The sequence below is a fragment of the Charadrius vociferus genome, unplaced genomic scaffold, assembly GCF_000708025.1.
Source record: "Charadrius vociferus isolate BGI_N301 unplaced genomic scaffold, ASM70802v2 scaffold190, whole genome shotgun sequence".
NCBI lineage: Eukaryota > Metazoa > Chordata > Aves > Charadriiformes > Charadriidae > Charadrius > Charadrius vociferus.
The window spans coordinates 1,987,462-2,001,205 of record NW_009646608.1 but is presented as its reverse complement, the minus strand read 5'-3'; the positions used below and the strand labels follow the sequence as shown (position 1 = coordinate 2,001,205).

At 44.8% G+C, this 13,744-nt stretch overlaps 1 protein-coding gene across 1 annotated transcript in view; it reads left to right on the top strand.

Moving 5' to 3' along the window:
* Positions 1-13,744, top strand: part of LRRK1 (leucine-rich repeat kinase 1) — a 77,772-nt gene that overhangs the window by 39,912 nt on the left and 24,116 nt on the right. The window contains exons 12-19 of the mRNA XM_009886969.1: positions 2,961-3,090; positions 3,624-3,736; positions 4,591-4,805; positions 6,853-7,017; positions 9,092-9,264; positions 11,272-11,392; positions 11,645-11,804; positions 12,451-12,727. Coding sequence (XP_009885271.1) covers positions 2,961-3,090; positions 3,624-3,736; positions 4,591-4,805; positions 6,853-7,017; positions 9,092-9,264; positions 11,272-11,392; positions 11,645-11,804; positions 12,451-12,727 — 1,354 coding nt within the window. The remainder of the gene's footprint in view (positions 1-2,960; positions 3,091-3,623; positions 3,737-4,590; positions 4,806-6,852; positions 7,018-9,091; positions 9,265-11,271; positions 11,393-11,644; positions 11,805-12,450; positions 12,728-13,744) is intronic.

Here is a 13,744-nt window from a genome sequence, read left to right as displayed (position 1 = left end):
CCCCATCTCTGTGATTTGCGCCTGCAGTTTGGGGCAGAGCAGAAGAGAGATTCTGGATTAGTGCACGTGAAATCCCAGAGAGAACAAAGGAATATCTGCAGATATTTGCACTGCTTCCTGCTCTCTGTGGGATTCATCTGCATTTCTCTTTGTTTGTTTGTTTTATTTTAAAGCACTTGGAGAGCTTTCTCATTCTCGGCTGCCTGAAGAATGGCTTGCTCTAAAGCATTCTTTGCAAATCGGAGAGTGGAATAGAGCCGGCGTCTTCATGACGCACATCTGAGCAGCCCTCAGCTGCTGGGGGGAGGGAGAGGCACTCCTGCAGCAAATGCCTTCCTCAGTTCCCCTGAAAACTGTGCATGATCTCAGGTCAACTGAATAGGTAAAACTGGTAAATGCACCAAATACAGCCATAGCTATAGGACCTCCAGTCCTAACCTCCAGTCTGCTTCTCTGGGAGGCAGAGGCTTTACCTGGACCTCCAGGCAAGGCTAATCCTACCTCATTTTTCTGTCTGTGGGAGTAGAGGCTGCTGTGCAGCAAGTCCTGTACGTGCACCCTGAGGAGGAGAAAGGGTTGGTCTGCATTGTTTTGCAAGTAGGAAATTGAAGTAGAAATGCTGTGATATCGGTGAAATCCTGAACATGGAAGAATTGGAAAAGGAGCCTGAATCTGAAAAGGAGTCTGACATATCCTTAGAGCTTCTCTGTGAAGTGCTGCAGCAGCATGTCCCAATGGGGAGAGAAGGGCAGGAGCAGCGGGCAAAGGCAGCTAAAACCAGCTATAAAAGGGAATTGCTGTCCTAATGGAAATTTCTACATGCTGCAAACCCAGCATAACCCCTCCACATAAAGGAGGAGAGGACGAGCTCTGGATTAGTACCATTTGAAAAGCCTTGGCACATAATAGGCTGGTGCGACTTCGAGCTGCCTGAGGTTGCCTCAGCTTACAGGAGGACACAGAGTAGCCCACCTGGCTGGTGCCACGGTTGAATAGCCACAGAGACAGAGCAAAGCCAGCTCATCTTTTTCTCTCTGTTCCTCTGCCAAGTATAGCTTGGTGAGACTAGAGGATGTGGCCAAGAGTTTAAAGAACATCAAGAGAAAACAGAAGCTGGAGTACATCATCTGCTCACAGAAGTCTCCTAGCGAGGTGGGGGGCAGGTTTTCACATGATTTTACCAACAAAGCTATTTACTTAAGTCTAGATTATTTAAAGAGAATAATTTATGGATACTCACTATACTTGATTGATAAATCTCAGAATAACTTCTTGCACACGCATGTGGTGTTGGTGTCGTTTACTCATCCAAAAATACATTTTCAAGATGGGATTTGTTTTAATTTTTCTACAGTTCTTTAAAAGAAAATTTGAGCTCAAGCCAGAGAAATCATAAATAACTCATGAATAAATAATTACAATTCATAAACACCTCGAGCTTGCTTCCAATATAGTACGCTCCTTTCCACCTGGGACTCTCTGGTGAATTGAGAGTATTGCTACTATTTTAGGTGTTTGCTCCTGCGTGTCCAAGAGGGACTAAATCTGTCTGTGCTTAGGTGTGTACTGAAGAGGAACAATGAAAAGTTTAAGTCCAGCGATGAGCCAGAAAGGAAATGAATTGAATCCATGAATAAGACTGCTGTTCTCCTAAAATAATCCCAAAGATGATTTTTTTATTTGAAAACTCAAAGGCAGACTGTGACACCCTGCCCACAGCAGACAGTCCTGTCACGTATATAAAACACCCCTGCAGACAGTGGGACTCTATCTTACTCCTTTTCTGATCATAGCTCAGGCTTGAAATGCTGTTAATATTAGAGCTGGGGAATTTTCTCCTGAGAAATCCTCTTCCATTTTCCTTTTTTTTTTCTTTTTTGGCTAAGTCTAGTTACAGTTCCTCAAGTCTTCTCTGTAAGGGAAGAAGATCTTGGTGGAAGTGCAACTGTCCTGTCCTTGAGGAAGGATGTGTCTTGCATCTCAGGGAATTGCTTGTATTGACCATGGAGGCAGCAGATGGTGCTGGTTGTACTTTCCTAATCAGAGATTCCAAATCTGCTTGTCCCTGTGTGGCCTAATTTTCCTTGACTTCAGGATGCTTCTTGGTAGATACATGTGACACTCTTAAGACAGCAACACAATTCATGGCAGCTTTTCATGCTGCTGTCCCGGGAGTAATTTGTGGAGTGAAATGATGCTCTTTGGAACCAGCTGAATTTCCCTTTGTTTGAACCTCTCCAGCAGCAGCAACTCAGCCATGCAGTTGTTGCTATTATTGCTTGGGTTGCTCCCGCAATACGCTAGTTACTGCTCAGACGTGTAGGAAGTCTGAAGTGCTCTGAGACCTTGCAGTCTAAAACAGAACAGAGGGGCAAATGCAGACGGTGTTTTAGAGGCAACACAGGTTAGTAGTCTATCAGCTGCAGTTTGGGGTTTTTTTCTCTGTTGTTACTGACTTTGCTTCACCATAAATTGCTCCAGGATGCAACATGGGGGCCTGAACATAAATTCTGACTGGCTTCTGGCTTTTCTCAGGCAACATGGAAAAAACATGTTGAGAACAACTTGTGCCCTTAGTATGCCCTTTCACTGCCAGCTGTTAGGCTGGAATAGGGGCAGTTCACAAGGTATTACCAGCTATTCAAGAGCAAGAAATCTAACGCCACTCATCTTCTGACATATAGTCATCTTGGCAGGCCTGGAGTTTCTCCCTCAGCACCCCGGAAGTGCTGGAGACTGTCACCTTCAAACACACGCTTCACCATGATTTTAAAAAATTGAGATGTGAGCGTTTATGTTTGATCGCCATTGAAGGCTGTTTGCTTTTCTGCTGTTGCTTCGTGGTGGTTCCTGCCAAGGAACCTCATGTCCTGCCTACAAAGTTAAGGTGAAGGCTCTTGTCCAGAGCCTTAGTGCTTGTTATGTTTTAAAGGTGCAATTTGTTTCCTGTCTTGTTCCAGGTCCTTTTTTGGAGTTTCCAGCATTTCTGAGTGATTCTCTGGAAGTCCTTTATCTGAACGACAATCAGCTGGACTCTGTCCCACAGTCCGTTTGCCTTCTGAAAGGTTTAACAGAACTTTATTTAGGAAAGTAAGTCCGTGTCCTGGAAAAGCTATGCAGTATTATTTCCATGTTGTTTTAGTGATCAGTCTTCTGTAGAGCTCCACCCCAGATGTCCAGTGCTTTTGAATCAAAAAGCTGGTAATAGTCAGCCCCTTGTTAGAGCTGTGCCCATCATTTGCTTTAGATAAGGGGGAGGCTGGCCTTTTGAATTAGGGAAGATGATCTAATGCTTTGAACACAGGCCTGGGAATCTAATGTGTTTCTAGTTCATTCTGGCTTTTTGCTCTCAGCTTCTATAGCATTAGAGTCAATAACTCATCATTTTTGCCTTTATTTCCTCAACTATCCAGTAAAGATGATTATGCTTGTCTACCCCAGAGGATAAATTGAGGTTATACATCACTTTTAGGATGGAAATTACTATTAAAGTGCTGAGTAGTCTTATTAAAATGTTAATGGAAGATTTCTGCAAGGAGAGAATAGTGTAATCTGAGAGTCCGTGAGAGCAGCTACTTACACACAAAGCCTGGTTGTTGGTAGATTTATTTGTTTTTGTACAGTAACCCTGGTATCCGAGAGCTTCCTCCAGAACTTGGACAGCTGGCTAATCTCTGGCAGCTGGATATCGAGGAACTAAATATCAGTAACGTTCCTGCAGAGATCAGAAAAGAGGGTAAGGCTGATCCTGTGTGTTCTTTATTAAATTGACTGAACGTATAATGAAAATCACTTCCTTTTAATGGTCCTGAACAGGAACAGAGAGTGTGTGCCCAAGCCCTTGTTGTAGTTATCTGGAATTGCATAGGGAAACCTCCTACGCATATTTGCAGGTTTGATACTCAGTGCTAAGCTCTGGCTATATGATGAATTTAAGATAGAAGTTAAAACGATGACTTATAAATGCAACATTTCGTTTGCAGTATGCATGCCGAATAAATTCCATGGCTTGCTTCCTGAATGTGTATATTTTAGGGTATTTAGACGGTCTTTCTAAAGACTCAAGTGTTTAGGATCAGCAGTCACAGTCACATTGAAGTGACTTTATTGTAAGCTGCTAGGGTTTGGATCTATTACAATACTGTCTTCTTTTTTTGTGTGTTTTAATAAGAAAATCCTGTGGGAACAAAGTTATTAGGAATTATTCCTTCTCCAGCACACTGTTGAAGCCTAAATCTAATTTTAACTAGAAACATAAAAGTAGAAGGAAAAACTGAGTATTTTCCAATACTAAATTTGTATTTTATGTTTCCTTTGAGCTTCTGAAGCATACGAGTCACAGCATTTGTTTCTTCTTACAGTGCTCCATTGTAGAGCTTCAGAGCAGTGACCTTTTTCTGGGGTCTCTGTCTCAGGTTTGTCCACTAGAGGTTTCTTTGTTTATTCTCTGGGTTGTCTCAGACCACAGCTTAGGGAAAACATTAATTCAGCTGATGTGTCTGCAGCAGCAGGTTTTGTGCAGTCCTGCTGTACATATGTATATTTCTAACTGCTAACCACAGATAAAGCCTGTTCACTTCCCCCCTGTAGGCCCTAAAACAGTGCTGGCGTACTTAAGAGCGCAGCTGCGCAAAGCAGAAAAGTGTAAGCTAATGAAGATGATCATCATTGGTCCTCCACGACAGGGGAAGTCAACGCTGATTGAGATTCTACAGACAGGAAAAGTCCCTCAGATGATGCACAGCGATGCCACCATACGTACAACAAAATGGGAGCTCCCCAAGCCAGTAGGACACAAGGCAAAGGTGAAAAACAATTGAAGATCCTTAGCCCCAGTGGGACGTTTGAGCCCCACAGTGGACTGAAATTGTCTGTCCTTTTACAAAGAACAGTTTCCATTACCTGTGAGCCAGACCTCACTAGTGACATGTCTGTAGACCCATCACAATTCCTTTGTTTCATTTTCAGTTGGTACTAGAGGACAGTTCTGTTTTCCTGAGCACTCAAGTTTGTATCCTAGAGAGAGCGAGCCATGTGTAGACTGCCTAAATTCTGGCTCTCCCAGCTTGGGTGGTTTTTGGACATTGATTCTGAGAGAATGTTTTAAATCAACTTCTCTAAAGCAGATTGTCCTTATATTTGGGGCCAGAAAATGGGACATCAGTACCTAAAGCTGGACTCCCTTGGTAACAGAACTGTCCTAGGTGGGGAAGGAGGGTGGAAGGTAGGATGCCCAACCTCTGGTACGATCCAGGGATGTAAGGCAAAGCTTAAACACCCAAATCTCAGATGGCTCATTCAGGGAGTGTGTCAACCCATACTGAGCTCATTTGGACATCACTGAATTCATTCAAGCATTTGTAGGTGGCCCTGTCCACCACCTGGGTAGTAACACAGGGATTAGAGCATGCAGAATTGGTCCTGAGGTCTTGTCAGAGCTGATGGTGTGCAAATGCATGGCTCTCCCTTCCCGGATGAGAGCCATGACCACCAGACTGTTTTGGAAGGGGTGGAGGAGCCTGCTGAGTTCAGCTATTTCTGCAACGAAGAGTGCCAGGCCAGAGACAGAAAGAAAAAGAGCAAGCGCAGCCTCACTCTTTAAAGTCAAGACTTTGGTGGGAGGTGGGATTTGTGCATTTTGTGCTGAAGAGCAATTGAATAAAATAAAAACCTAGACTGCATCAGAGACCTGGAGTGGGAACAAGATGCTGAGCAGTTTTTTGTCCCTACCTCTGAGTCTCTGTCTGTGCATACAAGCACCCGCAGCTGAAGGTCTTTTGGATGAACAAAGCAGTCCTGGTGCTAGTTAGGGCTTGGTTTAAACAATATGGAAGTTCTTCCAGCTGTTTCTGGGAGGCTTCAAACTGGGACTATGCGAGGAGATCAGAGACCTACTGAGATACTTAGCTCCTTGCTGAAATCTCATAGGGTAACTTGTCATGTAGGATCAGTCAGTACTTGGACCTGGACCAGTAAACAGAGCCCGCTCGGTGTTACATGGTGCTCTGAGGATGGTGGCTGGAGCAGGGTTTGGTTTTCTGCTCAGTCACAGGCTTCTTGCTTCCCCAGGGCCAAGCGATTTAGGGACAGAGCCTACAAAGTATGTAGGTGCTTCCTACTGCAACTGGAAGCCTGTATACCATTTAAGCAGAGACCCACGCTCCCTCTTAGTGCTGTTGTGAGGCTGCATGGAGGAATGGATGCTGGGATAGTTGGAAAACAGCCAAAGCTAGAGGGACCTCCATTCATACATTTCCCCGAAAATTAGTGAGTCCGATTTACAGTGGCTGTAATTCTGGCCCATCTCTAGTGTGACGCACGTCAGAAGCCTCTGAGCAACGTGCAGGAGGTATTTATGAAAGGCTTGAGAAGTTTCCCATCTCCTGAGCATCTATATTCTGCTTGGCTCAGTTAAGGGCTGAGCTCAGTGGAAGTGATTTCAGCAGGGGGTTTCCTGTTCCCCATAGCAGTGGCAGATAAGCAGCTTCAGCGGTCCTGTCGAGCATGGCACAGACAAGGATGAAACAGTTTCCATTCAAGATGCAGTGAAATACAGGGCTCAGAATGAGACCCTTGTTTGTACTGGAGAATCCACAGCATTAACTGGAGATTTACCAGCATCAAGGGCACCTCTATCATTTTAGCAGCAAGTAATTAGTCTTGATTTCCTGTGGGGAAGTGGTAGCCATGCTTAACAATTGCTTGTTGATTTTTCTTTCCTGGAGGCACAATTAGGACATTGAAACCCTTCTTGTGTCATACATTATGCAGGCGTAGGTTTATACTTCAGCTATTATCTCCCTGTGATTTACTGCAACCGTTTGATTTGAACACTTCTCTTTGTCTAAGTAGGTTGATTCAGTGGAGTTCAATGTCTGGGATATTGGAGGCCCAGCAAGCATGTCTACAGTCAATCAGTGTTTCTTCACAGACAAAGCATTGTACATCGTGGTATGGAACTTGGCACTGGGGGAAGAAGCTGTGGCAAACTTACAGTTCTGGTTGCTGAATATTGAGGTAAGAAGTCAGTGGTGGACTCTGGGGAATCTATTTATCAAGTAGTAGCTCAGCACACAGATATGTGATATTACAGATTCTTTTTGGTCTGCTTTTAAAAACTCCGCAAGCTATGAATTTTGCATAGCTTTTGGAATTAATTTTCCATTACACTGTAGGCGTATCGCTGTATTTAATGGTTTAAATTTATCATTTGCTTTGCTCTCCCTCACACAAATCAGAGAATGAAAAAAAAAGCTGATTTATAAACCCTTGGTAAGTAAGGCTGAACTTACTTAATTTGGAATTAGTGTTTGACCACACTGTGCTCCAAGGGGGGGTGAAGCATTTTCTTTCTTGTGTGGGTTAGACACACATTAGTCTTGAGGTCATATTTTTAACACTTTAGATTTAAGTAAGCTAGAGAGTGTCTCCCCAGATAGTTCTCTGAGACTCACAGCTGCAGTGAATTCATCGGTGTTGATTGATTTTTATAATAGCATGTCCATAATTTTTTGTAAATGTTTATTATTTTATATCTGTCTTACCATTACTTACACAGAAATGGGCTCTAAGCTAGTGCCTCTCAAAAAAGAAATACCTTGACATTACAAAAATATTAGCTTAATGGTCAGCAGCAATCAAAAACCCAAACTAGGTAACGTAGCCGAAAGCATAATTATGATATTTCAAAAATGTATGATGTGCCTGTGTCTTTAATACATCTCAGCAAGCACATAGTAGCATCAGAAAAGATACAGAGAAAGATTAACATGATGGTTAAAAGTATGGAAAAGTTTCTGTGTGCACAGCAATTAAATAGATTAGGCCTTTTCGGCTTGGGAAAAAGTCAAAAGAGGAGAGCTGTATGTAGACTTACCAGGGGTAAGGAGAAAACCACAAGGGAGTCTTTGTTCATGATCGTGTACAATAGAAGAATTAGGCAAGATCAAAAGAAATAGTGAGATGGTGACTTTGAAACAAATAATAGGGAGTATCCTAAACACAACAGATAAGCAACCTGTGGAATTTATTGGAACTACAATGTGCTATGGATGTCAGAAGTTGAAAAAACAGACTGGTGGAACTAAAATCCATCAAGTGCTATTAATTCAGAGATACTGTCTCATGCTCAGGAAGTTGGTGAGCTGCAGGCTGCTGGATACGGGGAGAACACACCAGGGAAAATCTCTACATGCTTACCCTGTGCCTATACCGTTCGTTAGCCTCCAGGCAGAGTTTCGGGCCAAGTGGGCCCTTTGGTCTGACTTGGTACGGCCATCGCTCCCGTGTCTACACAGCATTCAAGTATGGTGTCATTCAGGTTAGGAGATTTCAGTGGGCGTCATAAGAGACAAATGGATTGACTGCAAATAAGCATATATTTCTGCATCTGAATTGTCTTCTGTGGTCAAAGTCATTTGGATCGGCCGGCTGATCCCTGCTTAAGCCTGTGCAATCCCATTGTGTTTGGCAGCGTGTTCCCTGAAATCTGGATACGTTCCAGTCCTGTAATAGAATCATGGAAGGGTTGGTTGAAACCACGAGATCATCTAATCCATTCCTTTCCACTGATTCAGGCTTAAGTGGATTTAGACGTTTCTAGCAGTTTATCTCACCTCTCCACATCCCTTCAGTGAAAAAGTTTGCATAACTTCCCCGGGTATCCATTATGGAGTGTAACTAGCCTTTTTCAGGATATTAAAGATGTATCTTCTAGCTAGAGGTTAAGCTAGCTTCTCTTCCTTTGTCTGGGTGGACATAGTTCCCATCATTTAGCTGACTTGTAGCAATTTAATACTACGTGGCAACTCCCTTTTTGTTAAGCCCTGATATAATAAACCCAAACTGACAGTTTCCTGCTCTTCAGTAGCAGCAGATGATTAAGCCATATTCTTCGGGAGAACTTCTGTAATACCCAGATCACTTGTTGCTGTTGTCAAGCTGCCATGACAGGTTGCCTCTATTTTATATATATTCCATTTTATTAATGTAGATGACTACCCACTCTTAAATATTATATTTTTCACATATCCTCACTGAATTTACCACGACGTTATCTGGATGAGGTCATTGTCAGTGTTCTCTCTTACAGGCCAAAGCTCCGAATTCAGTGGTGTTAGTGGTAGGAACACACCTTGATTTAATTGAAACTAAATTCCGCGTTGAGAGGATAGCAACTCTGAGGGCATACGTCTTGGCCCTCTGTCGGTCCCCCTCTGGATCCAGAGCAACCGGCTTCCCTGATATCACATTCAAGCACCTACAGTAAGTACTTGTGCCTTTATGAAGCTCAGTCACTTTATTTTATGTCACTTTAAACAATTTTGTAATACTTGATCTCCTTGGCAACGGAACTGATTTAAAGACTCGTCAGCATCGCATTTCATCTATTTTTGACTGAGACAAAGTAGTATAATCAGAGAGAAGTTTAGTGTTGCTCAGGGGTCTGATCATGGGCCTGAGGGCTGGAAGCTCCAAAGTCATGACCTTGGCCAGCCTCTTTTAGTGCTCCTGCTCCACTCAGGTTTCTCACCATTAAATGGTGATACAGTTTATTAGTCACAAGGAGAGAAGGTACAGGTTGAGTAATTAATGCTGCAAAGCTTGAGAGCATGACTGCTACAGGGTGGGTGCTGTGGGGTTTGTTAAGAGGAGGCTGTGTGGGAGCCTCTTGCTACCTGGCATGAGAACACAGCTCATCACGTGGCAGTGTTGGCAGGGCAAGGAGTGGGTCAGCCCTGTGAGCCCCCAGCAGCCCAAACCTGTGCCATTTGACTTCTCCAGGTGTGGTAACAGAGGGGTGGTGCTGTCTGGAAGATCCGTGTCAGTCAGGCCGTGGAGTCTGATGCTGATCCCTCCCTTTGGCTGACAGAGGATGCCCTTGGGGAGAGGAGGCTTCTCTGTCTGGGAACAGTGCGAGTCTGTCAGCCAAGGGAGTGCACAGCCCCGGGGGAGCGTGGATGCAGCAGGCTGGCACCAAACAGTGTGAAATTGCCAATGCCTGGGGCAAGAGCAGGTGGTGGCTGGCAAGTAAAAAGGGCGCTGCAATGTCCCCAGCACTTTGCATCTGCTGCCTGGCAAAGTCATCAGGAGACCTCCCACGCTCTGCTCTGCAGACGCAAGCGTTGCTTTGGGCATCCCAGCTGGCTCTTTCCCGTTAGGAGGAGTACCAGGGACCTAGTGTGAGGCGCAGAGACTCATAGTGAGAAAGAGAAAGCTTTGTGGTTGAGTCTCCTCAAACCTCTTTTCCCATCACCACAGAGCATCCTAACATGATCTCGATCATTCTTTCTCAAGAGGACTTTTCTTTCATGCTGCCACACATCCTGCATGTTCACCATCTTCACCATCCTTTCCCCCTGCATTTCCTTCCAGGCAGACTTGTGCCACCTTTCCTACCTCCTCCCTCCTGTGCCTCTCCTTCACACCCATCATCCACCTGGATGAGGCTCCTCTGAGCAGTGCTCCAGGCAGCCAGAGGAGTGTGAGGAGTGTGTGTTGTGAAAGCTTGGTGTGGGTGAGCCCAGCTGGTCCTCCAGCATCCCAGCGGGTGCATGCTTCCCAGTGCCACTGATGGCTGAGGTTTAAGATAGAGCATATTGCTTTATAACAGGATTTTCTTTCTGCCTCGGGAACACATGTAGGATCAGTTAGAAAGACTCTTTGTTGGGGAAAGTGAAAGAGAACCGTTCTTACCCAGCCCACAAAAGGCCAAAAATAGTAGGAGCTGGAGAGAGCAGGTTTTTAGCTGTTAAAGAAATGATGAAGGCCAGCTTTTAGGATCTAAGCATCAATTCCCAGATCACAGGATCCAGCTGAGCGAGGGCTGGAATGAGGGTGGGAAAAGGTGTCTGGTACTCATCATCGCGCCTCTTTGATCTGAGGCGGGGAGAACTGGACTCGTCTCCAGTGACTGCCGGAGCACAGTGTTTTCCTCCTTCCTGCAGTCCCTTCCAGGATGCATACAGCACTGAAGGGGAAAAGGGTGCTGACTTTGGTCGGTGTGCCAGGGAAGTCCCCAGAGGTGGCGATGCGTAGGGGGCAGAAGAGCAGTGCACAGCAAAAGAAGCAGGCAGAGCAGAGGTTGGCCTAATATATTTTTTCCAGGCTCCTCAGTGTTTTTCTGCAAAGCTAAAAATGCTCACTGACAGCCTTCCTCCCATTCACCTGACACAGGAAATTTAAAGTCACTGATAAGAGAAAGTGAGCCTGGAAAGGAAGCTAGTATGCTGATAAGGTTTGATAATCCTCACCCTTGCATGACTTTTGCAGTGAGCTCTCATGTAAGACTCTGGAAGGCCTCGATGGACTCCGACAGCTGATTTTTCATGTCACTTGCAACATGAAGGACGTCGGCAGCTCGATTTGCTCACAGAAACTTGCAGGGAGATTGGTGAGAACCGTGCTTTCTAGTGGTGATCCTTACTAAAGGGGGGCTTTTGCGGGGCTTGGTTTTGCATTGGGAGATGAACTTTCAGAGCTATTGCTGATGCAGGAGGCATGTGAACTATATAACACGGCTTTCTGGCTTCGGGAAAAGACAGCGCTGTAAGATCCCTGTAGAGGGGGATGGCTTAGCCAGTTCATCTCCAGCAGTGATTGCTGTCTGATATTGATCCTGCTATTTTTCTTGTGTGGCTTGCAGATACCAAGAAGTTACCTTAGTCTTCAAGAAGCTGTCCTTGCAGAACAGCATAGAAGAAGTCAGAATGATGATGTACAGTATTTAACAGACAGACAAATAGAACTGATGATTGAACAAACCCCTGGAAATGATATCAAAGACTATGAAGACTTGCAAACTGGTAGGTCAGAGCAGCCAGTAGTTTCTTGGAAATCAATATGGGTGACCTATTGAAATGTTTCACGAATAATAAAAACGAGGGGAAATACCCCACCAGATAATCACTGTGCAAACAGTTACAGAGTGCTTTACTCCTGTGTAGAGCTCACTTTGGAAATTGGTGAGGTAAAAAATTAGTAATGGGACACTGGGGAGGGGGCTGGGAAGCTTCTAGGATGGGCTGAAGATACTGATATTATTTTTTTTTTTAAACAAGCTTTGTCTGATTCTTTTTCTGCTTTGTGAAGAATGAGGGTTGCCATAGTTTCAAGGCTGTCTTCTCCATAGGGCCCCAGTCCCATGATCTTTTCGGAGGCCTTGCTCTGCAGGAGCCAGGGAGAGCCCTTCCCCGTCAGGATGGCAGGAGGAGGGTAAAGGGGAGGTGTGATGGGAACATAAATACTGACTGTTAAGCAGCGAGATGTGGGTTTTACAACTGGAGTGCCAGATAGCACTCCTCAGATAAATGTTATTTTCTTGGCTTGGCTATGTGCTGGCTGTATCTGGTATGCATAAAACTGCACAGACTGCCTCATAATCTTATTCATCTGCACTGTGGTTTCCTAATGCTGGACTATTGCTAATCTGCAATTCTTTATTTTTTGTAGCGATTAATTTTCTCATAGAAACGGGTACACTACTACACTTCCCAGACACAAGCCATGGCCTGAGAAACCTCTACTTCCTTGACCCCGTCTGGCTCTCGGAGTGTCTACAGAGGATTTTCAACATCAAGAGCTCCAAGTCTGTAGCTAAGAACGGAGTCATCAGAGCAGAGGATCTCAGGATGCTGCTGGTTGGGACGGGCTTCACTGAGCAAACCGAAGAGCAGTACTTCCAGTTCTTGGCAAAGTTTGAAATTGCACTGCCTGTGGCGAATAACAGGTAAGTTGATAATGAGAGAGGCTTAACCAGGCTGGAGAAAAATGGCCATTTAATCAGCGGATATTAACAGGCTTTGTCACTACAAGCGGTTGTCTTGACAAGGATCTTGCTGTGAGAAAATATTTGAGTGCATTAAACAGTGTAATGGAAGGCACCCATCCATTTGGGCTGTATTTCCTGGCGTGAGCATCCTTTGGTCCAAACAAGCTAGTTTGAAAACTTTCCAAAGCAGGTCTTTGTCCACTCGGTGCATTGAGGATGGTGGCAGGCTCAGCCACCAGCACGGAGGGGCAGTGACACCGCCAGGGATGTGGCGATGAGCAGGTGGAAGCTGTAAGCACTTCGCCGGCACAGCTGCAGCTGAGAGAGGATGTGAGAGTTGTGACCGCTGGGCCTGAAATATAGATGGGCTGGAGTCATCTGTTTCCAGTGAAAGATCCTCACTCCAGAGTATGGCAGAAAACTTTGGGTAATCAATAATTATGTCAGCCCTGAAAGTAGTGGTATTTTATTTTTAGTGAAATCAGGGAAGTGTACCTTCAGTAGCAATGTGATTTTCTCAGTTTTTAGCCTCAATAGGTGGTGATCAATAGTTTTTCTAGAAATGGTCTCGGAAACCTCATTCTCTTTAAATGTTAATGAGTCCTCCTCCTCCTCCCTGCCCCCCGATCTTTTTTCCTCTGGGCAGTGTTCCCTGCTATTTTTCTCTCTCCCATCTGCTTGGCGACAGCCTGTTGTTGCGTTAAGGGTGAAACCATAGTTGTATTGCACTTTTCATGTGGCATTTGCATTTCACTTCCTTGCCCTTCCAGGACAGCACGGCTGCATCGCCCTGAGCCCCTCGGGAGCTCTGAATGCCAGCACAAGTGCAGCATTCTCTGTGCTGTCATTATGCCTGTCACTTATCCAGTCCCGGATGCCAACAAATTTTCTCAGGCTTAACACAGATAAAGCAGCAATGTTTCTGCTTAGTCCAAAATGCCTTTTGGACTCCTTGTCACTATCTGCCATTTTTCT